At 37.9% G+C, this 27687-nt stretch overlaps 1 protein-coding gene across 4 annotated transcripts in view; it reads left to right on the top strand.

The window, feature by feature from the left end:
- Nucleotides 1–24501, top strand: part of CUL4A (cullin 4A) — a 40146-nt gene extending 15645 nt beyond the window's left edge. Inside the window, exons 9-20 of one of the 4 annotated variants that reach the window (XM_061472716.1) lie at nucleotides 2794–2861; nucleotides 5754–5872; nucleotides 8436–8628; nucleotides 10025–10129; nucleotides 11090–11200; nucleotides 11518–11603; nucleotides 12629–12736; nucleotides 13853–13966; nucleotides 15371–15476; nucleotides 20972–21144; nucleotides 22000–22152; nucleotides 22848–24501. In XM_061472716.1, the coding sequence (XP_061328700.1) occupies nucleotides 2794–2861; nucleotides 5754–5872; nucleotides 8436–8628; nucleotides 10025–10129; nucleotides 11090–11200; nucleotides 11518–11603; nucleotides 12629–12736; nucleotides 13853–13966; nucleotides 15371–15476; nucleotides 20972–21144; nucleotides 22000–22152; nucleotides 22848–22943 (1432 nt within the window). In that variant the 3' untranslated portion in view covers nucleotides 22944–24501. Of the gene's footprint in view, nucleotides 1–2793; nucleotides 2862–5753; nucleotides 5873–8435; nucleotides 8629–10024; nucleotides 10130–11089; nucleotides 11201–11517; nucleotides 11604–12628; nucleotides 12737–13852; nucleotides 13967–15370; nucleotides 15477–16900; nucleotides 17127–20971; nucleotides 21145–21999; nucleotides 22153–22847 lie in introns of those variants that run through there. The other 3 variants (XR_009746814.1, XM_061472717.1, XM_061472718.1) reach the window with 3 other exon arrangements.
- The last annotated feature ends 3186 nt before the right edge of the window (nucleotides 24502–27687 follow it).

Raw genomic sequence — 27687 nt, 5'->3', positions numbered from 1 at the left:
GTTAAGGGAAAGAAAAAGGAAAAGGTTAAATTATGATGTAGGATAAAGGACACGAACATCACTCATGAGCAGTCCAGAATGTGAACTTAACAGAAGATGAGTTTTGGTGTCCCTGCTGCCAATGTAGCTTTTCCTTTTTTCGCTCAGGTGTTGAGTAATACTGTGTGTTTTGCTGGGGTAGGAATGTGAATTCAGAAAGCACTGCAGAATCACTGACACACTATATGTCTCTAAACTATTTGCCCTTCAGTAAGCTTTTTTTTTTTTTTTTTTTTTAAATAAAGAACATGATAATAAAGAACATAACATTTTCTTTTATTTTTTAGTTTTCTGGATGATGTATTGGCATTTCATTGGGTCTCAGAAGAATAACTGAATAAAAATTATCTTTTTAACTTGTTAGTTTCCTCAGATGTATTTTCTATATATATATTCACACACACGTACGTTGTATGTCATGGTAGATACCTGAACTTAAATCCTCTTCCTGTAAATGGCAGTTGCAGGGTGACTAACTTTTGCTGGCAAAAATCACTCACGTTAAAATATTAAGAACTATTTCTATAGATAAAGTTACAGTGTGTAGGTATGTATCTTTATGTACTGTTTAAGTTAAAAAATAGGTTGATATGTTTTCAGTCTAGAAATACATCAAGTCCTTGCTTTGAATCTTGTCCGTAGTTAAAGGCTTAAAAACCTACTTTTAGAAGACTTTGCACTAATTTTCTCTCTTTGCAGAAAGAAACAGCAGTTCTTAAAATTAGTGCCCTTGAGTTGTCCTCAGGTCATACTGTCTTTCTGGGTGTGCATGGAAAGAGCAGAAAGGATGTTAAATTCAGTTACTGGGTTTGATCTTGAGGTGGAAGTGATACTTCCAGGACAAAACCATCACGGGAAGCATGATTCAAAATACTTCAAACCAGATTTGTGTCAGACATGGAGGGTGTGTTGTTGCAGCCCACCAGTACATGGCTTTCTGGACAGCTGACCAGAATAAGCAGATCTCCTGATCAGTCTGTAGATGACTGAGGTAGGTGACTTTGAGGCTGTACAGAAGGTATCTTAAGGCTCATTCGTTAGCTAGCAATCAAGATTAATATTCTGTTTGCTTGTTAGGAAATAGCACTCTGCTGCTTAGTCTCAAGCAGACAAATTGTCCTTATTTCCCCCATAGGCAGAATAGGTCTTCTCTAGGGCAGACGATGGTATTTTATGCAAACCTTGACTCCTCCTGCTTTTGGAGACAAGTCAGCAGTTGTGTAGGTAGCAGTAGATGGAAATTTCAGGGAATATGGAAGTGCCCATAAAAATGGCTGTATGTGTTAAGACCAAGGGTCTGTCTAGCTGCTATTTCATGTTTGCTTACAGTCACTGAAAGAGAAAGAACAGAGTAAGTGTATGTGATGTCCTGATACTTTCCTAGTATCTGCCTGATTTTTAGCTGAGGGTATTTTCTGAATCTGATGTGGTTTGTCTGGCTGGATCTCTTTCAAATACTTGCAACTGTCTCATTGGGTTTCACATAAGCTTTTCCATCTGTGCCAGCCCTTGGCAAAGTATTCCACTGCTGAGGTAACCACCACGGCATAAATTGCCTCCTTTTGTTTGGGTCTGGCTCCCAGTGCCATCACTGATGACCCCAGTTCTTGTATTGGAAGGGGAAATGATCAGTCAGTTTCCTTCCACCTTTTCCCTGCCTGTCAATGTACTGTATCCCTGCTAAGTCATCTCTTTCCCAGAAAGAAAAGTCCTAACACATGCAGTTATTTCTCTTGCAGCTGCTGCTGCATAATCTGATCACCTGTTCCCTTCTGTGAACCTTTACAAATTCTCATTTAAACTTTTGAGATGAAGTGACTAAAACTGCAAGTTGTATAGAAGGTCAGGCTTGTCATTGATGGGCTGTTTCAGGAAAGGTGGTGTTTTGGTAAAGGTAGGGACTTAAAGTATATGCTGCTGTGTAAAAGGCTCCCGTCAATCACAGCCAAGCACGTTTCTTCTAGAAAATCTAAATTAAGCGTCTAAAAACCAGTTCTCTAAAACTTAACTCAGACCAAAATGATTGGTCTTTTGTGGCCGTATTGCAGGCAGCAGTAGAAGTTTAAACACTGAAATTAATTAACCCTTTGGACTACAGGCATTTTTTTCCTCATTTAGGCTAAAAAAGACATAAAAGAAAACCTCGCGTTACTTTTTCAGTCCTGTCTAAAGTGAACGTATCAAATATCTCATTAATAGTAAAAAGTAGGGAACATTCAAGGACAAATTTAAAATGTTTTGCAAATACGAGTTTTGTGGTTCTAGCTCAATTTATGCTTATGTAACTGCATAACATAATCAGATGAAAAGTTTGAGTTTTGAACATCACCAGCATCTATTGTGTTAGCTTGGAATTCAAACCCTGAGGGGTTCCGTTTGGTTTTGTTATTTGATTTATTTGTTTGCTGAGTTTCCAAAAAAAGTCAATTTGACCTTTTTCCAGAAATATTTTTTGTATTGCTTTTTGGTATTTAAGCTTCTCGCTTTTACTGTGCAAGAACTTGCTTTTTAGTATTCAAACCTGAATTTCTTTATTCATTACATGCATAGTTTATTGTTTTCTTTCTTGACTTGCATCCGATGTGACATTTTTGTCTTAATTTGTAGCCTCTGTTTTAAGTATAAAATTGTTGATTTTTTTTTTTTTTTTTTTTTTTTTTTAATTACAGTGTAAGTTACTCACAAATACTCTGTGACAGGAGGCAACTCTCTTATACTCTAACACTTCCGATGTACTTTTCTTGCCTTATTTAGGAAACCGCTGATTGCTTGTGTGGAGAAACAGCTACTAGGAGAACACTTAACAGCTATTTTGCAAAAAGGTATTTTTTTTATATTAATGTAATCTCCAATAAGCAACAGATTCTCATGCTCGGAAATAACTATAAACTCCAAAGCTTTTCTTTAGGGATTTGTATTAGCCATGGGAAAAACTTCCACAGATACGTAAATCCAATCCTATGACTGTTACACCCACTGTCACAAGTAAATTGTATACATTGAAACATATCTAAAATATAACTGCATATTTATGAAGTTGCTAAACTCCCTATATCTCCTTTGACTTCCAGCAATGGGCTTTGGTATTGCATCTTTGGGACTGCTTATTTCATAGAATTACAGAAATTTTTAAATGAGAGCTGCAGTTACTGTTGCAGCTTCTTTTATGTAATAGTCACACAGCTGAAGTGCATTAGCTTCCCATCTTCTTGTGATTGTACTGTTCAAGAATCATGAGTTATTGGAACTGGCAACATTCCGAGGCAATGAACTTTCATATGCCTTTGTCTGTATTTTACCTGGCAAATTCAGATAAAAGCTGCAGTCTTCTTAGGGAGTCCTTATTCAGGCATTACTGTCTTCAAAGCATCATGTCTTTGTTCCTCTTAACTTTTAATCTCTCCCTTTTCCCTGAATTTCTGGGTTTGGTCAGTATTCCCTGATCTTTTAATACTGTAAATGATCCATTTCTTTTCTTGCAGTAGCCATATTTTAGGTTTTAGATCTTCTAGCAAATTGTCCTTACATCTTTGCTTCCTTCACTGCTGCAAAAGAGATGTCTCTAGTAATGTGGTATCTTTGAGCTCCATTACATGCATGTTTGTTCATACTTTCAGGTTATTATACATACCCCTTTCACTTCTTTATTTGCCCCTTTAATGATAGACCTATGCTGACAGTTTTCTCCAAAGTACTCTGGGAATAAGTCATTTCACTGTTTTAAATACATTTATACAAATAAGTATGGTCACTCCATCTTAGCTATTATTAAGATTATCATAAAGAGAAGGTAAGAATAATTAATTTTTTGTTGATAAATGTCAATTTTGCTCTTGAATTCAGTGTTGTTTTTAAGTAGCTTTTCTGTGGCATTTATTTTATCAGTTGGCTTCACTGAAAGCATGAGGTCTTGTTTAACCTAAACTTTATCTTGTTTTATAATGTGTATATATACCATCCATGTAAATATGGAGAGATGTGTACATTTTTACAGTCACTACATTTTAGGACTGTAGTATGGTTGGATCAGCTTTTGCATTTTATGTCTACACTTAAAAACAAAAAAGCTAACAGGACTTGCATAACTTTCTGCATTTATTTGGTCATTGTCACGTTGTCCTTTGATTATAACATCCTAGTATTCTGTGCAAGTAGAAGATGATACTGCCCTTTGTAGGTTTTGTTCATTAGGAGAAGGCATGTGATGTAGTCAGGTTGGTACAGGGTGGGAAAAAGCTTACAAATGCAGGGTATGTATAAGAAACATTGCTTTCTTGTATTGCTACAACTGCCATTGAATAGATATTAGTGGTTTTTTTTCATCGTGACTATAATATTTTTTTCTAAATTTCCACCAAAGCTGTGGTGGAAGTTGCGTGAAGCCTCACGTCCAAGGACTTTGCTGAGCATCTTTTCCGTTTGTCAAATAAGTGACAAAATATTTTTTTCAATCACACAACTCATGCCAGAGGAAGAAGGTTTATACTTTATCATCTAGATTATAATAAAGCAGTTAGTATATCAGTGTCTTTAAATAAACAGGAGGTCATACTTGGAAGTGATGGAATGGGCATTTCTCAATTCCCTGTTCAATACCAAAAGAACACCAATCACCTGTATTCAAGACTTTGTAATCTATTGTCTTACATTTTAAAGTATGCCCATTCTTCTAATATTCAGAAGTTTAGAAAATACCAAAATATCAGGCAAAAGTTTGCCTGGCATCATTCTTGAATATTGGCTGCTTTCTGAACATGTAAGAAAGTTAAAATTAACAATGAAATTATTTTTAAGATGAAGAATGCAGCAGAAAATGGGATGATTCAGTAGTGACTGAAAATCTTTTGCACACTAATATAATTTAAAATTTCTAATGACGTATATTTTGTGAAGTAGGACAGCTGTACGGTGTCAGCAACACTGATGATGTGAATTGGCAACCTGTGTAAAATCAAGCTTTCTGGGTTTAAAAAGAACACCGTAAATCTTTGATACACCCCTCCCATACTACTAAAGCCTCTATCACCAACACCAGACAATGTAGCTCTGGTTGCATTAGAACTACATTCACCATGTTCTCAAATGTAAAAATGTGTACACAGTTGTTGCATACTTCACATTTTGCCTTGAGCTTCTCTTCTCCATATTTTTATTGCAAAGCTTAGTCTTATGACGGGTGATATCATGAAAGGCAAAAGTTGCTTGGGAGGAATTTGTAGTCTTGTGTTACTCCTCTGGTGCGAGCGTAGACAATTCATATCACATTCTCAATCTAAAAACATGGTTCACCACACTCCACAGAAAAAAATCTTGCGAAGTATTTGTCTTTCAGTTTGGCACAGTTTACTTAGCTTATTGTTTTCTGACATTCTTTAGAGGTACTTGATAAGACTGTACCCTTGATTTGAAAAATCAAGCACTGTTCATGAACACTCTGCAAAAGGCTTAAAGTCAACAACTCTCCTTGTTGGGAGAGTACTGCTGTTTGAAATAGTTTTAAAATACTGTACTGTAAATCATTTCAGCCAGTTTAACCAGGGGGATATGTTAACTCTGAACATATCACTTGCTTTCAGAAATTTGGTCTTAAAAAGTTTGTAGTTTTTAAGCACTCTGGAGTGTCTTGTCTTCTGATGTATTTTACAGATTCTTCTGGCAAATTGCTAACTATTTAGGCAACTCTTTCTCTTAATTTAGTTATTGTTTGTTTTTAGGACTTGATAATCTGCTTGATGAAAACAGAATATCAGATTTAACCCAAACATACCAGCTGTTCAGCCGGGTAAAAGGTGGGCAGCAGATCCTTTTGCAACATTGGAGTGAATACATCAAGGTATTTCAAAGATCTCTTACTAATGCCAAAATTTATGCTGTTACCATCTCTCTTCTATCAAAACCAGGAATAATATGTAGGTGTATGCATTAAAATTCTGTTTTAAGCAAATACAGGGAGGGATGCTAATGCTTCCCCCTCAGCAACAGTCGCATGATGAGAAACAGCAACACCTAAGTTTTGGTTTGAAATTTCTACTTGGAAATTGCTTTCCTCACAGGTTTGAAGTTATTCTGGTTTGCTTGGCTTTTAAGTAGAGCCAAGTGCACATGTGTTTAGAATATGCTGGACTGTACTATGTGTTGTGTTTTGCTACGAATACACATGACTGTTTACATGTCTGCAAAACCAGTGAAACGTCAGAATGTAGCTATTTTACTGCAGGTTAGCAGTGCTACTGTAACCAAACTACAGTAATGCTGGTGAATGTTTAAGCTATTTGGAACAGAATACTCCTCTTGAAAATGATCCATCACCAAAGTCCTATTTAGATGCTTCAGGTTTGTTTTGCTAGGCATAATGTGCATATAGTATGCTGTCCCAGAGAGCTTGCACTCTAGTGCTCTTGCAAGATGAAAGCGGAAAAGCTTCACAGAAGATATTTCAGTCTCTCTCTGGAGTTGGTAATTCCTGGTGTAATGGTTCTCCCCTGCATCTCCTTTGTGTTCGTCAACCTTCAGGTCTAAGCGAACAGGCATCAATTCATTTCAGAGGTGCCTTTCTGCACACCCATGCCTGCAGTTCGGCTTGGCTCACCAGTGTGCAGCCCATGTGAGTGGGACATAGTTAATCTTCTAGGAACCCAGAGGTGCAGTTTGCCTTACACGGTGTTGTCCAGTGTCCCCATATTCAGCGCATGGATCCATAGGCAGCTGGGCCAATTGAATAGCTTGTTGTGGATGAGAAGAAACATCTTTCTTCTTCCTTGCTCCCAGATCATGCTCCTGACTTTACCCTTCTGCTGTAGACCTTTTGTGACCTGTTTTAACACAGTACGTGGATGAGGTCAGTTTTATGGAAGGTTTAGTGAGCTAAAGAGGCTCACAGAAAATTCTATGTGCTGGCCCAGGGAAAGAAGCAGGAGTTCAGGACAGGCAGGAAAATAAGGGAATGAGAACCAGAACCTCATCTTTCACAGCAGCAAGCTCTTAAGTTGGCTTATCGTTCCTTATGTCTTGCAGAATCAGACATGTTACGGCTTTGTTTTTAAGAAGGTTTTTTACAGACTCACAAAGCTAGAAACCATTTTCTATAGTGTCAGTAAATCTCCTTCTTTCAAACATTCTGTATGACAGGCAGCATTAAAGGCTTCAAAAACTATCTGTGAGCCAGTATAAGAAAGCGCACAGAACACGACAAGTCACTGGGGTGAAGGTCTGTGCTCTACTGTAGTCACCTTTCCATGATTTCAGAGGTATCAGTTAGCTTTCTGCATCTCAGTTTGCTGTTTGCAGAATGGAGGAAATGCCTAGCTATTTATGAACGTAACTGACAGAGACTGTGAGATGTCTAAATGCTGTGTTAATGAAGGGGCAATTGTGCTGAGTGTCAGATACGATGGATCTTCAGAGGTCCTGCCAATCCAAACCATTCTGTGATTCTGTGATACACATATCGAATCTAAGGACCCTGGGCAGCCTTGTGTTTGGCTTCACTCTGAACGATACTTGAGGAAGATCTCAGTGAAAGATCACAGTGGATAACGAGATATTGAAGAGGACTTTTTGAGGTTTGGGAAGGATTTCCCCATCTGTCCTTGTTGTTGTGGCGAACATCAGTTGATGAAAACATACCATGAATACTGTTTTGCTGTACTGTGCAGATGTTCTCCTTGCTCATCTTGGAAAACAGATGATTCTGTCTAGGGCACTGATCAGTGTTGCTAAGCAATTGTAAAATGCCTGCTAGGTTAAAATCCTCCCTTACAGGATATTTTAGTTCACTAGACAAATGCTGTTGTATCTCCAAGGTAATAAAAGTAGGAACAAGAAAAGAAAGACAAGTTTGTGACTGCTTCTTGCAAATGGAAAAGTTCTGTTTTATTGCAAGTTGGGTTTTGTTTTGGCTTTTTTTTGCTTTCAAGCCTGTGCTGAAAGAGGAATCTTGGAGTGCTGAGCGGCGGTTGAATATTTGCCACCTGTTCCACCAGTATTGCTCTCTAGTGGATTTAAGAAAAATAGCACAATGTTTTCCACTATATTTAACATTTCTGAGGCAGTTTCCATGTAATATTTGACATGATTCATGTAGTTCTGTATCTAACTGTAAGCTTGCACATCATACAGTTGTGTCTACTGCGTATTTTATTTTATTTTTGTAGCTTTTGTCTGAAGTGCGTATAATCCTTAATCAAACGCTGCTGTTTGAGAGCCATTAATGTGTGTCTGGGGTTTTATTTTAAATTTCAGTGCATCTCATTTTTCGAAAACTTGAAGTCACATGAGTAGCTCTGTAAAAAAAATATGTTCTTTCTAATGATAAATTTTATAAGGGTAAATGTGTCTGTTGGGGGAGACAGGTAGCGCTCTAAAGTATTTTATTACCAAAAGTGTTTGTTTTACAGAACTTTGGGACAACAATAGTGGTTAATCCTGAAAAAGACAAGGATATGGTGCAAGAGCTACTAGATTTTAAGGATAAAGTGGACCATATCATAGAAGTGTGCTTTCAGAAAAATGAAAAATTTATAAACTTGATGAAGGAGTCCTTTGAAACATTTATCAACAAGAGACCAAATAAGCCTGCAGAATTGATAGGTACACAAATATTTTTCTGTAAAATATTTCAAAAACCTATAGAAAGCATGATAAGATAATGCTGCTGAGTGTGCTAGTGCCATAGCGATGCAGTGCGCATTCTGTTTTAGGAGTCTCGTTGTTGGGATATGAGGCAAAGTTATCCTTGGAGCGCTGTGGGTTTGAAAAGCTTGTGTGCTCTTAGGTGTGTGCTTGGTGTCCTGATGGAGCATGCCAACTCCTGCTGTCCCTGCGCTCTGCTTCTTGCACAGTGCCTGGTGCTAACCACTGCTCAGAGAGTGTAATGCTGATGCTACGAGTGGAATAAATGATTAGGGGGAAGAGTAGCTGTGGCAAAAAAAACCTCAAGGGAACTATTTTTAATTGTGATAGCAGTAATTCTTTGGATGCTATGGGACAGGACTAAGTACAGCCCACCTTGAAGGCTGAAGCTGGGAGAACAATTTTAAAACCTTCAGATACAAGGAGTTTTAATAGAAAAAAGATTACCTTGAAGGGGGAACTAGTGCCCATTAAGGGGAAAATTAATAAAAACAAAAATACTATTGCTGGGTTTATCCCTGATCTGGCAAAAGATGCTCTTGACTGTGTTGTCTACAGCAAAACTGGAACTGTAGCATTTCACATCAGGAGAGGATCCTGCTCCTTTGTTGGTTCTTTTCCCTCTGTACATTCTTTTGCCTTTATTCAGCTTGTTTTGTGGCTTCCTTCTAAAACCAGCTTTATGTAGGACAAATTGCACAACCTAGGGATACAGGTGAAAGCCATGATACAGGCCTCTGTCATTTGTGCATTGTGGTGTTTCAGCTTCTGCAAAGGCTTCCTTCTAATGCAGAAATATAAAGATACTAATGTGGCTTAATAAATAGGTAGCTGAACTCATGGCTTAACCATATTTCTGGTGTTCTGAAGCTACTAACTTGAAAGCATTACTTCAGATTAGATTTTGGTATGCTCCTCCAAGGAGCATGAGGGACACAGTGAAGGTCTACAAAAAATAAAGTCTTCTTTGTGTTGTCTGTTTCTGTTTCTCATAAAATACATTCATATGCATTGTACGCTTCCAAAACATTGTCTTTCAACAAGTAATGTGCTTGCTATGACTATAATATAAAATGTAGGAATTTCTAATGCATTACTTTTACTGGTTATACTGTGTTCATTTTTTTTCTTGGACATTTCCTTTTTGTAATATTTTTCCATTAGGGCAGTATACAGTAGGGCTCTATCATTCCACTGCACAGAGGGATAGGAAAAGGAAAAATAGACTATTTAACACTTATCCTGTATTTTAACATTTAACATACAGTAATATTTCAAGTGGGAGATGCTGAAGTTGGTTATTTTAGTTTGGTTTTTTTTTTTTAAGCAGTTAAACTATTTTATTTATTTGTAGCAAAATACGTGGATTCCAAGTTAAGAGCTGGTAATAAAGAAGCAACGGATGAAGAGCTGGAAAGAATCCTTGACAAAATCATGATTATATTTAGATTCATTCATGGTAAGAAATAGTGTTCACTGTTGATGCAATTAAAACTGTTTTCCTTGCTACTAGATAAACTGTATTTCTCTGAATGTAAGAGACAGGAGTAGCATCACATTCTCAGGCCCTGGTATTCATGGGGGGGATATTCACCCCAATATCTGTTGGAGGGACAAGACATGATTTTGCTCTGGTCCAGCTCTGGGGCCCTCAACACAAGAGGGATGTGGACCTGTTGGAGCAAGTCCAGAGGAAGCCACGAAGACGCTTCGAGGCCTGGAGCACCTCTGCTATGGAGACAGGCTGAGAGAGGTGGGGATGTTCAGCCTGGAGAAAATCAGGCTCTAGTGGAAGGTGTCCCTGCCCATGGCAGGGTGGATGGAACTAGATGACCATTAAGGTCCTCTCCAAACCAAACCGTACTGTGTTCTGCAGTTCTATAATTCTGTTGTATCTATCTGAGCTATCAATGGAAAAGGTTGGCAAAGTTCTGGTTTAAGATGTGAAAGCTTGTGCGTGTTTGTATGACTTCTTTATTTCAAAAGGCTATCACAAACCAAGTGAGAAGACTTCTGTCACCTTAGGCTTTTGAAATCTATATTTTAGTACATAGGAACCCTTTTTTAATTTTACTTTTTTCTTTTTTTGTATATTGGGCTACTGGAGGGAGAATGTTCTTCTGAACCCCAGAATAGTTTCATGTGGCTTGCAGCTTATCCAGTGGCAAAAACAAGGCAGCCCATAGCCCATGTTCCTGGGGAAAAAGAAAGAATTCAGCAAAAGATGTTAAGCAAATGATTAAAATATAGGAAGAAAACAAGTTGTCTATATGTTTTTCTTCACTGTTGCATAGTGAATACTGTTCTGCTGATCAACATGTCATGAGAAAGGCTTGTGTCATAAACCTAAAGTACAATGATGCAAATAGATTGTTGGATTTCAGTTGTATTTAATTTATTTTTCTCAATTTCCATACAGGGAAAGATGTGTTTGAGGCATTTTATAAGAAAGACTTGGCCAAAAGACTGCTGGTTGGAAAAAGTGCGTCAGTAGATGCTGAGAAGTCCATGTTGTCAAAGCTTAAACATGGTAGGCACCTGCAGATGAGTTAAATTTTTATTACTCTTTGGCATGTAAATCTTATGGTTTAAGAAGTGACAAGCCAGATTTTAAGTAATACCTGAGCATATCACAGCTTTCATTATGCTCAGCAAGAACTTTTGTGCTGACATTTTAGATATGTAACTGGGTCACTTAATTTATCTATAGATGAGCAAAATCCTTACAACATGTACCTATTTGTGAGTACTGTGGCAAATCTGGTTCAGCTGTTTCAGGTTAAACTTTTATTGCTTGTTCTGTGCTGCTTTGTAACTGTGGGATATTTGCTTTAATTTGTGTGACAGAATGTGGTGCTGCTTTTACCAGTAAACTGGAGGGCATGTTCAAGGACATGGAACTGTCAAAAGATGTCATGGTTCAGTTTAAGCAGGTACATTTAACTTCTGTTTGTGTGATAAATTTTCAGTAGTGATGGAGAGGCACTTAATAGTGTTACACCTTGGATTAAGCTAAAATTAAACAGAACTGCTTTTGAGCAGGTCCTGGTTGTAGTAACAGAGTCCTACTTACAGTTCTATTTATAGAAGAGAATTTATTTATTGTATATCTATTCAGAGAAAACATTCTTTGCCGTTCTATTTGATTCCATTTTAAGTAAATCACGGTTTGAGTACCACATAGTAGTTTAGTTGTCTGACATTCTTTAAGATCCATGCCCCTTCATTCTGTAAACTGTTGCTGCTCCGATGAATTCTTTGTGAATGACCCACACCAGAGAAATTCCGTGAATGATGCTGAGTGCACAGAAACCATGTATGTCTCAGCCTCGAAGTTTCCAATCTGCTGGTGACAGATTGGAAATGGGAATGCTTGGAGGAAATACTGTATATGTTCATCCTGTTGTACTTCTCCCTGGGTACCTGTTTTGGGGCCTTACTGAAGACAGGATACCGGGATAGAGATCTGTCCCAGGACACCTGCTCCTGTAATAAAATACTCCAGTGACTTTTCTGTCCCATACTTTTCAGCCTGGCTTGACTGATGCTATGCTCAGATTATATGAAAATGTTTTGTCTAACAGGTGTGGAAGTACCAGGGGATCCTTTTGACCTTATAGTTCTTGCCCTGGCTTCTGATCAAAAGCTTGTTCTTTTTTCGCTTTATTTGCATGTGGTTAAAGTTCCTTCAACCTTAACACCCTGTAAAGACAGTGGTCTAGGATACTTCATGGCATGTTGTTCTTTTCTTTTTAATTCCAACCACTTGCTGTGTTTTGAGATTCACGAGGAGGGCATTAGATTGTTATTCAAGATCCTGGTAGAGCATGTCTGTTCAAGCATGTGTCATGTAGAAACTTTTCAGCGTTACACTCATTTTAGATTTCTAATTTAAGTATATATGCTTTCTAATTATATAGACAGTATACCTGAATGATTTTTGTCTCTTGTATTTTAGTATATGCAGAACCAAAGTGACCCAGGAAATATAGACCTGACAGTAAATATATTAACTATGGGATATTGGCCAACTTACACGCCTATGGAAGTCCACTTAAATTCAGAGGTTAGTGTTTAAATTCTTCCAAATGCACTTTACAGAGCAGAATTATAATCACTATCATAAAGTAAACTAATACGCTTCATTTAATATTTTTCTGCTAGTTATTTAAGGGCTTTATCTCCTTTTACAGATGTCAAAATTACAAAAAATATAATGTTGATAAAATATTTTTTTCAGATTATTGTTTCACTTAATGTGTTGGGGTTTTTATCTTCTTAATAATGTAGTTAGTATTACAATAAAATGTTTCCTACTTAACATTGCAATCAAGCACTTAGAAGTTTAAAACTGGGCAGTAATTTAGTTAATATTTAACTACATTGGTTAGGCACTTTGATCTAGCCAATAGTTATGTTACTGAACATTATTTCTTCAGTAAGATCCTTCCTCTGTTCTCTGCAATGTGTCACACAAAACGCTGCATTTAAATGGCATTTGCCTGAAAAAAGATTGCTTCCAAGTTGAGAGATTTTTGCAAAGCTTCTGTCAGTAGTGATTTAAGTTGAAATATGGATTTGGAGTCCCATTTTCTGCAATATCTTGCTTGATGTGGAAGCTTTTGTATTCTTGCTCCTGTGGCATCTTTTCCTCTGTAGCAGACCACTTTGGAAGGATTCAACCTGAGCAACATGCCATGAAAACGGAGATGTAAAAAAAAAAACAACCCTTACTTGGAAGTAAGAGGGTATAAAGTTCTGGAATCTGTATAGGACAAACTGAAGGAAGAACTTGGGAGCAGATGGTAATAGTCAGTGTGTAGGTGTGAGAGGTATGCTTTTTGTTCTGTGACACTCTTGGTCAGATTCAAAGTCCAGGACAAAGCTTGTATTTATTTTTGAGATTTAAAAGCCTTTACAGGGGGTTATTTGACTTTTTAACCAACAAACAAACAAAAAAAGGGAGAAATAAAAAGCTAGTTTTGAATCAGGACTTTCCTTCATGCATAATAGTACCAGTGTACTTGAGAGCAGAATTTTGCGCTTTGGATTTAGTTTTTAATACAAAACCACTCATTGTGAAACATTGTTGAGGAGAATAAAGAAATTGCATGTGTGAAATCATCCAGCATCATTGTACTGATATAATCCTAGTGAACATTTATCTCACTTTGCTTTACAGATGGTAAAGCTTCAAGAGGTGTTTAAAACCTTCTACCTGGGAAAACACAGTGGTCGAAAGCTTCAGTGGCAGACCACTTTAGGACATGCCGTGCTAAAGGCGGAATTTAAGGAAGTAAGTTTGCTTGTTTAATGCTTAGCCTGTTGGGATGAAAGTTAAGTGAGTTATTGGAAATCTAGTCATGTAATGTATTTTTTATAAAGGTAGTAACATTTTTGTAGAGGGACAGTCACAATTCAATATTGTTACTTTTGTATAGAAAGCTGGCTTTTTATAATTAAACTGAAATACTACCTGGCTAACAGGAGACAACAATATAATACTGGTATTTATTTGATAGGAATTGTTTCTCATTTGAATGAAATAAGTCGTAATAAACAAGGAAATTAATGAAAGAGAAATAATGCAGCTTCTTTTTATTTTTAATATCATAGAATCACAGAATGGTTTGGGTTGGAAGGGACCTTAAAGATCATCCAGGTCCAACCCCCTGCCATGGGCAGGGGCACCTTCCACTAGACCAGGTTGCTCAAAGCCCCATCCAACCTGACCTTGAACACTACCAGGGGTGGGGCAGCCACAGCTTCTCTGGGCAACTTGTTCCAGTGTCTCACCACCCTCATAGTGAAGAAAATGGGAACACAGAATTGTTTTAGTCATAGAAATACTGGTGGCACTTTCAATATGCTTCACTGATACAAAAAGAGACTGAAGGGTATTAGTCATGTAATGATTGTGGTTAAAATTTAAATGCTTGTTGAATTATTTAAGTCTTAAATAACCACATTGTATCTTAATGTGGTTTTGTTTTGTCTCACAGAATATCTTGCCTTGCTAATAATGCAGCTTAATTGAAACAGAGCAAAGACAAAAAACCTCCTTGAATTCTTTTGCTAACTCATTGTAACTGAAACTCAGAGGTTTAGGTGTTATGCAACAGTAGGATGGATAGTTTTGTAGCTGTTGATTGACAGGTGTTTACAGCTTTCTGAAGAGTTTGAGCTATTTCCTTTCCATTGCCTGTTTGTACAAATATTGTGCTACTTGACAATACAATCACTCTGTATCATGGTAAACAAAAAAATTATCTTTTGTTTCTTTCATATTTGATCCAACACCAAGATCTCTTTTATATTATTTTCCTCACCTCCATAAAATGAAACCTGGTTGAAGTATGAAGAAATTTGTTATTGATGGCAGCAAAGCCAGAATTTCATGTATTGTAATTAAAATGAAGTAAATGACGTGAAGTAAATACAAGGCCAATCTCATGAGCTTCTGCTGTGTGCTGTTTTGCTAATGTGAGAGGAGCAAAAAAACCCGAGGTTTTAAAAATACCCTGCTTCCTCAGTTCTGCATTCAGGCAGATTCTTCTGTGTGCCAGGCATTCTAAAATGCACATCTCTTCTTCTAAAATTAGAAAAAAGAATGGATAGCTTCTGTAACTTGGCAGATTTGGAGGATACAATAGAAAATACTCTGAATATTACCTCTAATTATTTGCTGTTTCTTTTTTAGGGAAAGAAAGAATTTCAAGTATCGCTCTTTCAGACATTAGTGTTGCTTATGTTTAATGAAGGAGATGAATTCAGTTTTGAAGAAATTAAAATGGCCACTGGTGTAGGTAGGAAGAGTATTTTTGATTCTTAAATTTATTCATCGAGTGGTTGCCAATTATGATTTGGTATGTAAAGGCCTAATTTTAAGAAATTTGCTGGGATCATTAGAACAAATTGGATCAATAGTATATAGACCCCAAAAGAGATGAGGAAAACACCCTGCTTCTACTTCTTAATGTAGATAGCTTCACGAAATTAATAGTGAGAGCTGTGTAGCATATGGTGCTACTAACAACCTATTAGATTTACAAAATGTATCACTGCAATTCTTAAAATTCAGGTGGTGATAAAGACTGTTGAACCTACAGCTTGGTTTAGTTCTAGTACAGTTTCAAATACTGTGTTTTGAAAATGATCTGTTGTAGAATGCTCTCATTTTGGGGTGCTTCAAGACAGTATTTTCAGTTTAACTGTTCAGAGAACTTGCCCACCTGTTTTCCGTTACTGTTGCTGGAGTGCCCCATTTACAAGAGGTCTGATTTGTTAAGGAGAGCAGTGTCCTGTAAGGTGTAGACTTTGTTAGCTGCTTGAAACCTGAAAGCAGAAAGAACAAAGAAAACTGAGGAAAAGTATAGTTTCCTTTTAACCACCTGCAGCATCTGCCTTCTGTGTTCTTATGCTCTTGGATGGTTTGGTTTGGTTTTTTTAAATTTATTTTATTTTTACACTTTCTTGAAATAGTTACAGCCAATAGCATTAAAAATGGTAATACTATCACCTCTTTACTCTCTGGAACTTCTGCAGCAGCCAGCAGGTCATACCCACCAGTCCTTCATATGTTGAATATTAAGATCAACCCAATAGAGCAACTGCTGAAAGAGTACTTGAACCCATGCAAGTACTAAAATACTGTAAATATATTTACTAAAATACTGTAGAATAGGGATATCAAGAATCCCTGTGTTTCAGAACGATGCTATGCAGAAAGCAGTACAGCCCGGGTGCTCGAGTTTCTCAGAATCGGTGCTTAAGTTGCTTAGTCATCCACACCATTAATGCTAAGGGAGCTGAAGAAAACTCAGGCCAGTGTGAATGATAAGCATCAGGATAGTCCAGAGAGGCTCATTAGGTCAGAGTACAATGGTTACAGAACAAATATAAGTTCACATAAGCATGATCCAGATCCTGCTTTCCCATCTTGTCTTGATGTACCTTGGAGCTTGCATTCTGGCTGCCTGACAGCAACAGATAAAATCTGCTGCATGGAAATCCATTCCATTATGGCACAATAGAAAGGATTTCAATAGACTTTTTTTAAGGCAGATGGCTGGAATTGATAGTTGGGAGCTACCTTATGTCATTGCACAGTGTCTGTGTTTCTCTCCCATATAGGGAAGTAGTGTAGGAATGCTGGTAGTGAGGACAGTTCATGATCCAGAGGGTTCCCATGAGGTCAGGATGGATGACATAAAATCACTTATCTTCCCAGGCTCTACCTACACAAGGCATTTGGAGATGCTTTAGAGAGGTCCCATTCTCACCTAGCAGCCCCCCTACTTCTAAAGAAGAGGAAATTCTTATGGCCAGAAATGGTGTCAGAAATAGATCCCACACTGCGCTTTGCTACAAGGATGATTCTTTTGCTCAGTGGTACCCTGCCAAAATTTGGTATCCTGGCTAGTTGGAAAAGAACCATGATTCAGCTATTAGAAAAGGTAGCTGAATTTGTGATGCAGCTGCTTGGTGAATTGACCGCTAAGAGCAGAGGTGTTGGAAAACAGACTCTGAGAGACCACCCAGCATGAACCAGAGGTTCCAGCTCATGGCTACAAATAACTGCACATGGTAGAAATCCTGGAGGGCAAATCTTGGGCATTTGGGTTGCCATAGAAACTGTTTCTAAATGTTCTAAACACCAGGTGCAAGGCTAGACAGGCAGAATTGCAACGTATGCTTTAAAAAATAATGTATGGAACAGGGTCTAGATTTATTGAGAAGTAGGAAAGCCTTTGAAACAGGAGGAACATGTACAAGAAGGGGCTCCATCTAAATTCAAAACGAGTCAAGAAATCGCTGGCACATTTTTAGGTTTTAGAAGGTCTGTAGGGTTTGTCAGACTTCTCCCTCTGCCATCTAGAAATAAAGTGGTCGATCTGAGAAGAGTTCAGAGAATAGGAATAAAGATGGAAGACATGGAACGGCTTCTTTATAAGGATCAGTTGTATATGCTAGGACTAAACAAAATAGACCAAAAGTTCAACAGGACAGGTTCAGGGAAGAGCAAAGCACTGAAGGTTTCTCAGCATGTAGAAACCACCTCTGGCTTAGGAAGTCTCTTAGCCCTAAGTGATTGTGGACCTAGTGAGCAGTAGGATGAGGAGAGGAGGAAGAGCAGGGAAGTGTGAAGCTGTGTTAGCTTTGCTCTATTCTCACCTGCTCGTGGCCACTGCTGGAGACAGGGTGCTGGGCTAGATGGACCTTCTGACCCAGGGTGGGTGTTCTTAAGTTCTAAACACTGAAAGAGATACTGAACCTCCCAACTCTGAAGAACTGGCCCTAACCACTTCCTTTACTTTGGTGTTCACATGTACCAGCTTCTTCCGGGAGGTGGTAGAAGTCTTGCACAGTTTTTAGTTAGTTAACGTGTGTTTATGTTGAGGCACTATTACAAGGGATTACCCACTCTTTGCATATTGGTGTTTACTGTAGAAGAGTTCAGAGGGCAGTGTAAATACCATAGGGCAGAATATAACATTGCAATTTGAAGTGTCAGTAAAGGGTTTAGAACAGATGAGTAAATCAGTAAATTAGACCACCACTAACTGAACAGTATTCACCCTGATGCTTTACAGGAATCCACTGCAGTTATTAGTCAAGTGACCCTTGGTGCAAGCTTGACAAAAGCAATGCTAAATTTATTTATTTATTTACATTCATGGGGTAATTCCTCAGATTATTGCAGGGTAGCCAGTCTGTACTGGGAGGAATGGAATTGGCAGGCCCATGGATAAATGTATACTAGGGAAGAGCCAGCATAATTTATGTGGTATATGATTTTACTTTCCAATTCTTTGAGAGAGTCAGTAAGCATGTCCAAAATCATATTTGTGCACTTGGCTTTTTGAAACTTCTTGATAAGAGCTCCTTGCAAGCTCTAAAATAGTGAAATAGTGAAAGGAAGCTCTTACTTGGGATCCCCAGGTATTATTTGTCATGGCCACTAATGACCTGAAGAAGATGAATAGTCATGTGATAGAATTTGATGCTGGTTGCTTAGGAAGGTCAAATCTGAAACATGTAAAAAAAGTCACAAAGGGATCTCGCACTGTTGAACAATATGGAGATCAAATGGCATCCAGTGTTGATGAATATAAATATATCTGGGGCAGGAGCTGGGCGAGGGGAATAACCTTAATCATGTCAGGGATTGCCTTTGTCGGGTGTGAGTGTGCAGGAGGGAAGCTGTGCTGTCATTGTGTCCCCTGGAAAGAAAATCCATCAGAAAGAAAAGTCCATCAGTGATCAGAAGGGCAAACAGCATCTTGGTAACTTCTGGAGAAGTAATTGAGAACAAAACAGATGCACCTTTATGCTCTGTGTGTGTGTGTGTGTTTGGATACCTCATAAATTTCAGGTTAGCCCATATCTACAGTAGATTAGTAGGATTAGGTAAGGACAAAAAAAAGGACAAAAAAGGATAAGAAGAAATACAGCAGGTATAGAACAGTTCCCGTGCAGAGGGTGGAGACTTCATCTCTTAAATTTGTAGCATGATAATTTGGAGAGAGGTGAAAAGGAAATACAAGTCTGTTGAATTACGGATGGCTTAGAGGCAGTGAACAGTGAATTCACTAGCTTTCACAGCACAAGAATTCAGGCACCTTTTGGCTTCTCTATCTTACTAGCCAAGTCAAAGAACTCATGTTGGATGGGCAGACATTTTGATCCGATCCCTGTAAAGTATGATGTGATTGTTCTCAACTGAAACCAAGTTAGCTGCCTAAGATTAATGGCAGGTCTTAATTGTCAAATGTCAGATCAACTCAAATTGAGTCAGCTCCCAATTTCCTGCATGCACATTGATTTTTAATTGAGAACACCATGAAGGTAATCTTAAGTTATACTGTGCTTATTTAATGTGTTCCTGTGGATCTCTCGCTATATAAGCATCATGGATAATGTCTTCATCTGGCCATAGCTGGAATTTGTGTTCTGCAGTCACTGTTACAATTTAAAGAGATGAGATTGTCCCTGGTACGTTAATACAGTTATAAAATCCATAAACTGACACTCAAAAGAAAGAATGGTTACTTGCTCTTTGGTAACCATGCTTCTTTGAGCTGTGTTGCCCAAATATACTCTGTGTTTTTACCTGCCTTTCTCCTAGCATTACTAGGAGCTGTAGTTTTTACTTCAGTGACTGACTGATATTCTTCCCTCTGGCATACTGTAGCCTGTGACTTAGCATGCCAAGCAGAAGCAAAGCTCCAAAGCATACTGAGTGTTTGGAAAACCATATTTTTGTGTTTGGACAGACACGCAGCTCAGCGATCTGCATTTACTGAAGGTGAAGACCCCCAAAAGTGTGAAAGATCACAAATGCCTGTTTTGTCGAAGTAGTTTAAAGGGTTGTTTTTTTTTTTAGTAATCCTAGAACAACTGGAACTTTTTTTTTTTTTAAAAAAAACAAACAAGGTCACTCTGTGAAAGTTAAAAGTATTTTAGAAGTACTAAGAGCATCAATCTTTTACTCAGCTACACTGCACTTCAGCACTGGGTTGCAAAACCTTTCTTTCAATTTTTAGGCTAAAACTGTTTGAGAGATCCACCACATTTGATGATAATTTTATATTATGAGTAAAAGTATTCTAGAGACTGCAGAGGGTGTTTGAATATAAAATCTTGATACATGACTTTGCAACATAATTATTAGACTATTTTAGACTTCATTTTATCTACTTGTCCAAATGCTTTTAGCTTTAAATTGTAGTAGATAAAGTTTTGCTCACTGACTTGTTTCTACTATTTCCTGTCATGGGGGAAGTTTGTGATTGTAATATGTGTGAGCTCTACCTTCTTGTAAAACACCTTCCTATTAATTTAGACTTCTGTTTGTTTGTGGGTTTTTAATTATTATTATTATTATATGTTTTCTAGAGTGTGTTAAAAATAGTAATGAAATCATAAAATGGGTGGCTTGAGTTGTCATCAATGGTTTTTTTTCTTCTAATGTCTTGTTACTACCAAACAAGATGAAATAAAACCAGGCTCATGTTAATGTGAAATCTTTTCTGAAACTCCTTTTGGTTGGAAAGCTCACTGAGGTGAGCCCAAGTCTGTCTTTCTGATGGGTACAATTCATGCACTCTCTTAGCACTTGCCTGTCAAGGATGTGAGACCCAAGTTTGACAGCTGTGAGTTGTTACCTAATTTGAACTTACGTGGAAGAAGGTATTAAGATAAAACCAGTGACTTTTCAAATGTATTTCTAGATTAATCAGATAAAACTCTTCATGTTATGCTTTGTTCTTCTTTCTCTCAACTCTGAACTTCTTCACAGAGGACAGTGAATTAAGAAGAACCTTGCAGTCTTTAGCTTGTGGAAAAGCAAGAGTATTGATTAAAAATCCAAAGGGCAAGGATGTAGAAGATGGAGATAAATTCATCTTTAATGGTGATTTCAAGCACAAATTGTTTAGAATAAAGATCAACCAAATCCAAATGAAAGAAACAGTATGTATTTAATTTTTGCATTCATTCTGTTTATCTACATGTCCCACTTAGAGGGACAGAATTTCTGCAGTTCCTCTTGTAGATTTTGCATATGGAGAAAGGAAACAGGTGTTTAATTTCTTGGTAGTCAGGATGACTTGCAGAGGCACTAAAGATTTTAGATCTCACTGAAATTGGAAAAAAAACCAACTTTCTAGGTTCCTTCCTATGATTGTGAATTTAAATGCCTCTATTTAAAACTGGTAAAATCTTGTAGGTGTTTCAGTCCATCTTTGAAGTTTCTGTGGTATGGCTGAAGTGTTGGCATTATATTGAACTCATGAAGCAAATGTCATCACCTCACTTCTTTATTTAGCGGGTATGGGAGTTACTGAAGTCAGGGCTGTCCCTGATTTTGCAGTGGATATTTTTGTTGCACTTGAATCCCAATTCCTGGCATAAGGTAACATGTTTTAATGAACATTGACTTCTTTCCTTTTGCCTTTGCATATTAAAATCCCTAAAAGTCAAATTGGAGCTGATCAGTTTGATACAAAAGACTGCTGTATTTGGACTGACAAATAGTTATGTGTTCTCTCAAAAATCTGAAGTGAGTTAAGATTTAGTTTAATTTATCAAATAGAATTAAAATAAGATGTACGTTATTATTTTCTTTACGTTATTCTTATCTTTGACTTGCTTTAGCAGTATGCTTCAGATTCACAGTTCTGAGCATGCAGTAATGCAGGAGTCTGTCTCAAAGATGAATAAGGATGCATGAGTTTAATTTCAATGTAAAGGTTAACTATAGAAATATAATTGATTAAAAAAAGCAGTAAAAGGCTATCTGATTTGTGGCATTGTATTGTTCTTTAGGTCGAGGAACAGGTCAGCACAACTGAAAGAGTATTTCAAGACAGGCAATACCAGATTGATGCTGCAATCGTACGAATAATGAAGATGAGAAAGACTCTTGGTCATAATCTCCTTGTTTCTGAGTTGTATAATCAACTGAAATTTCCTGTAAAGGTAACTGATTTTGATTTTCAAACCTTCCAATGATTATCTAAGAATATGTAATGTATTTTTCCATTCAGCTTGTCCATAAGAGTAAGAATTATAGAATGGTTTGGGTTGGAAAGGACCTTAAAATCATCTAGTTCCAACTCCCCTGCCACAGGCAGGGACACCTTCCACTAGATCAAGTCACTTGAAGCTCCATCCAACCTGGCCTTGAACACTGCTAGGGATGGAGCATTCACAACTTCCTTGGGCAGCCTGTTCCAGTGCCTCACCACCCTCACAGTAAAGAACTTATTCCTTATATCTAACCTGAACTTCTCCTGTTTAAGTTTAAACCTGTTACTCCTTGTCCTGTTGCTACACTCCCTGATGAAGAGTCCCTCTCCAGCATCCTTGTAGGCTCCCTTCAGATACTGGAAGGCTGCTATGAGGCCTCCACACAGCCTTTTCTTCTCCAGGCTGACTTGCTCCAACAGTTCCATGTTGGGGACACCAGAACTGGAATATGAAATATGTTTTAATCAAATCCAAAGAGGAAGGTATTAAAAATTACTGTCTAAACAGAAATAAGCCAGAGTTTCAGTAGGAAATTTAGATACTTAGTATGGCACATCTCATGGAGCTGTTAGCATTCCAATTTTTTAAAATTAAATATATTTGCATTTATATTACTGTTACACTAATCTCATCTTTTCTTGTAGCCTGGAGACTTGAAAAAGAGGATTGAATCTCTCATTGACAGAGACTATATGGAGAGAGACAAAGACAACCCTAATCAGTACCACTATGTTGCTTAATGGAGAAGAAATCCTTTTATTTAAAAAAAAATAAAATAATAATAAAAAAATCCAAAAAATAAAAACAAAAATCATGCATATAATATCTTCAGGACACCAAATACCTATGCTGTTCCGGACTTTCCTTTTAGCAGGTTTCAGGTTGATGTATATTATTCAACCAGCTGCATGTACTGCTGTGGAAAAGAAGCAAAATGACATGTTAATTGATCATCCTCATCAGGACTACTTAATTTTAAGTATCATGTTTTTATTTCTTTTAGTTACTCTCTTTTTCTTTTGGGTTCTTCAAAATTTAGTTTTATAATTTTGTTTAACAGTGTCATTGAAGTTGGATGGAAAGGTAAAATTACCTGTGTGAGAAATACTTTGTGATGGATGCAAGTCTGGTTTCTTCATTTATGTGTTCCTAACTGCATCCGTAAAGACCCTATATGCTGCATTCTTTAGCTACAGTAACAACTGGGGTAACTTTTTAAAACCCTTCATTGATGAACACTTACGTACAAGCAGTGTTGTTGAAATACACTGACTTTTTGAAATTACACACCATGAAATCTGTTCACCTTGAGTTCAGTTAATTTTCTTTCAAATGATTACGAGCTTCAGTCTGGTTTGGACAAATCAGGTTTTGAAGTGAGATCCTTGAAGTGCCAAGAGGACAACCGCATTCATGTGTGTAGTGAGTTGTTGGATTATTTAGCTAAAATATGGATTATCATTTTATTACTACTTCTGCTGGCTTGGGTGGCAAAGATTAGATCTACGTCAAAAGGCCCTACCTCATTTTAGGGCAACAGGTGTTTATCACTTTATGTAACAGCCGTAACATTTAGTTTTGCCTTGAAAATAACATACAGGGAACCTACTGTACAGCGTGCTCCACTTGAAAGAAGAAACCCCCTTTTTTAAAAAAGACTTTTATGGTCTCAATATTGTGAAAGCATAGTTTTTTGTCTTGAAAGACTAAGGATTTTGTGAGTACTTTGTTTCATATTGTATATATGTAAGCTGATTTGAATTCAAGAATGAAAGACACTGTAGATCTGTTAGATAACTGTAACTATAAGGAAGACATCTTTTGTGGTAATACTTGCAAAAAAACTGTTTATTTTTCTGGATTTGCATACTGGTGTGTTTCATTCTGTAAAAGAGCTACGAAAGGAGTTTTGATCATGACAAAAATGAGTATGTAACTGAGCAATATTTTTTCTTGAGAGATACCATATTGAGTTTATGTAATACAGGGTTTGTGCATCAATTAAAAGGCCACCACCTCTTTTTAAAGTAAACATCGCTGAGAGTTGACATCTTGTGGATTTACATCTGAAAGTCCTTATTCTGGCACCTGGTGTCACTAATTGTATTACATTCTTCTGAATTATTTTTGTTCCCTTTGTGTTTAGAAACTAAACACATTTAGTTTATTGTATTTAAAGCGTATTTAATATTGTAATTTAATGTAGACTTATTTTAATATTTGAATCTTCAGTTAATGCAAATAAAATCTTTGATGCGTATTAAATATTAATTTCTTAGCCTGTGTGAGAATATGGTACTTCAGTTTGTTTCTGCAGTTTGTTCTTTAGCGTGAATTATACCATTCGCCTTGTAATTCACGTTGTAGGCATGTAGAAGCCGATCAGCTCCATTTCAAAAAAGGAGTGTGTGCCTCACAAAAATGCAGTGGATAGGGGCTTTATCCCCACAGAAGATTGGCAGAGGTATGCAGTAACTGATAACAAGCAGTAAATGTACTGCCTTTTCTTTCTGAACCCCAACTTCCCGGTTCAATGGTTTCAAACAATGGATTATAAGTGGTGTTATCCTAGAGATGACTGGAGTGATTCTGCCTTACAACGCAATGTTAACTGATTAAATGTGCTGAGATGTGCCGTTTTTCTTAATTACCACAGACTAGAACTCTTTGGCCAAATTACTCTCATACAGCAATCAAAAATGAGCTGTTCCACCAGCAGTGGAAATAATGAAGCCGGCCTACCTGTGATGAGTCCCCTACTGTATAACCCCTCCCCTCAAATAACCTCAAGCAGCAGTAGTGCAGAGGGTTCTTCTGCTTAGTTCTGCCCTTCTGCTACTTTGTGGGGATGTTTGTTTCATTCTCCTTTATCCAGCTGCTGATCTCCACCCATCCCTTTAGCTCCCAGATCTACAGAGAACGTAATGATATCCAAAGATTTTTACTCTTCCTCGTGTGAAAGTAGCTTCAGTTTCAAAAGCTGTTGAAGAGACTGAAAAGCCAGGTGATTGTGACTCTCTTTTTCTCAAGTCTTCATTTTTTATTTGATTTCCTCAAATTCCTGGGAGTTTGCATTTTTCTGAACCAAATGGGTAACTGGTTAGTTCATTAGCATGGTAATCACTACTTCATAGCAAAACAGCTGCATTTCATTGCCTTTTGAGAGAGGTGACAGAATTTGGCCAAGCATCCAGCCAGTTGTTAGTCTGATGCCAGCTATTTGGGTGCTCATCACCTTGAGTATATTTGTGCCCACAGGTCAGAAATTGCTAAACATTTCCTGCTGGAAGATCACTCGGTGTTGAAGACACTGAGCTGTATCAAAGTAACAGATTTCCTCTGTAGCACATCTGTGCTTAGAAGATGTCTTGAAAATGTGAATCTTGGCAATTTGGTGTCCTTGGAACAAATCGTACAGCAGCTTCTGTGGAATGACAAAAATAGCAGGAATCCAGGATACAGGTGGTGCCTCTCCAATTTTACCAAACCCTTTCGATGTAACTTGAAATTTTCCAGTTTAACATAAGCATTCTGGTACCTCTTCCAGACATATGTGTATTTAAAAAGCAATTTTCCTAAATGTGATGTTCTGTCACCTAGCCTTGTGTTTTCTGAGGGAAAGCCAGTGTGAAAATGCAGGCTGTCAACCAACTTGCAGGTGCTTCCCAAGTCTGGCAATTACAGCTCTCCTTACCAGCCTCCTTCCTGTCCGCTCGTGTCCTTTCATCTTAGTTCTGCATTTCAGCTTCCCCTGTATTCCTTTACCTGAACCTAAGTTTATCATTTAACTCCCCTGGTCTGTTATGGCTTCTTTATTCCTTTTTTATTGTAATATGCATCTTTGGAGGGAGAGGGACTATTATGCACTTTTCAGGCAACTTTAGTGCATTAATTTGTTGTGCCAACAGACCTATTAGTAAGTTTATGATCTTTGGCAGGTTGGCTGGGGAGAGAGCAGACTCTCTACTATAACCTTGGCTATCTATTTCTAGCAAGTCTCTTTAGAAAGAAAGTAACCCTGTGAAGTCAGATAATACACAGCAAAAGGCCACGGGAAAAACTGAGCAGTTTTTGTGGAAATTCTTCCCTGGTCAAAATTCCCGTCTACTCTGTCTCCCATGCTAACACTCAGCCTCAACACTGCAGAACAGTTAGGGTCCTACTATTGGCTCCTAGATCTCCTGGGTATTTCCCACATTCTTCCCCACAAGCAGCTATTCTGCACCCGTAGCTCTGAAGCAGGGAGAGGAGCTGTACCACAGTTAATCTGTAACCATGTGCATCCTGATTGGCCAGCAGCTCTGTCAAACAAACTGCTGGGTATGAACTTCATTGCTAATGGTAACAGCACTAATTTGGATCTCTGGGCCGCCTACATTTACAGAAGCTGTAACTTCATGTTTGTTTATGTCTTACCCTGCTATCAAGTTTGATTGATGTCAGCCACCAAGTTATTGAGCAGTGAGGCCAATGGTCAGCAGGGTTGCACAAGACTTGCTCCATTAGGAAAGCTGGCTAACAAGCACCCTGTAGTACTTCTACTGACAGTGACATGGAAACTGTGACTGTGCACTCTCTACACCACTATCAAAGGCTTAGTAAGCTAATGATCCACAGCATGCAAGATCAACATCATTCTCTGCTGATAGAATACTTATGTTCCTATGATTTCTTGCCACAATGCTGTTGCTCAATGCAACTTGTATATTATTTGGTAGTAATCCAAGCATCTGCCATTTTTCAATTCATAAATGCCTACCAGTTTTCCAGTAGAAGGGCAGACTACTGCACAGCAAGTTTAAACCTGACATTGGGCCTCCCTCTCCATATTTTCTGTCAGACTTAAACTATTCCACAGACCTTCCTCCACGCCTGGTGCAGGATCCAAAAACAGTGATCAAAATCCGAGAACAACCCATGTCCCACCTCCATTAACCTCAACTCCTCTGCAGATGACTCAATTCAAACGCTTGTCCAGAGCTGTTCCTTCTGTCCCATTTCAAGCTGACTAACTTCTGCTTTTGGCAATACATGGCAAGACTAAAGACTGCTAGTGCTGCAGGGAAAAGCAAACAAACCAAAATAAAACATCACCATCTCTAAAAAGACACCGATAAAAATGCAGCATTAAGAAATGTCTGTTTATAGCAACAGCATTGAAAGGCAGATCTCTAAGCCACCATGAACAGCAAATAAACTTCTCTAGGATGGTTTGGGGAAAGTGTAAGTGAACTGAGGCAAACGTTAGGGAAAGGTCATCAAGTTTACAGTGGCTGGACTTGAATTTAGCAACCGGCAGTAGCTAAACTGCATTTCAAATTGCTTCCAAGTAAAAAATGTATGAAGGCAGCTTGGAAGCATTAATGATTCTGCCTCAGAGCTGATGAATCTGGAGTACACTGTAATGAGGAGAGGGATGACATGGCAGTCATTCTGAGAAAGTAGAAGCACCCTGTTATTGGCACACTTTCCAACAGTACTAGA

Source organism: Pezoporus flaviventris, unplaced genomic scaffold (genome assembly GCF_033815535.1).
Source record: "Pezoporus flaviventris isolate CSIRO_AGI_PZ_B2104156 unplaced genomic scaffold, CSIRO_AGI_Pfla_v1 ptg000072l, whole genome shotgun sequence".
Taxonomy (NCBI): Eukaryota; Metazoa; Chordata; class Aves; order Psittaciformes; family Psittacidae; genus Pezoporus; species Pezoporus flaviventris.
This window is presented reverse-complemented; position numbering and strand designations above follow the sequence as displayed.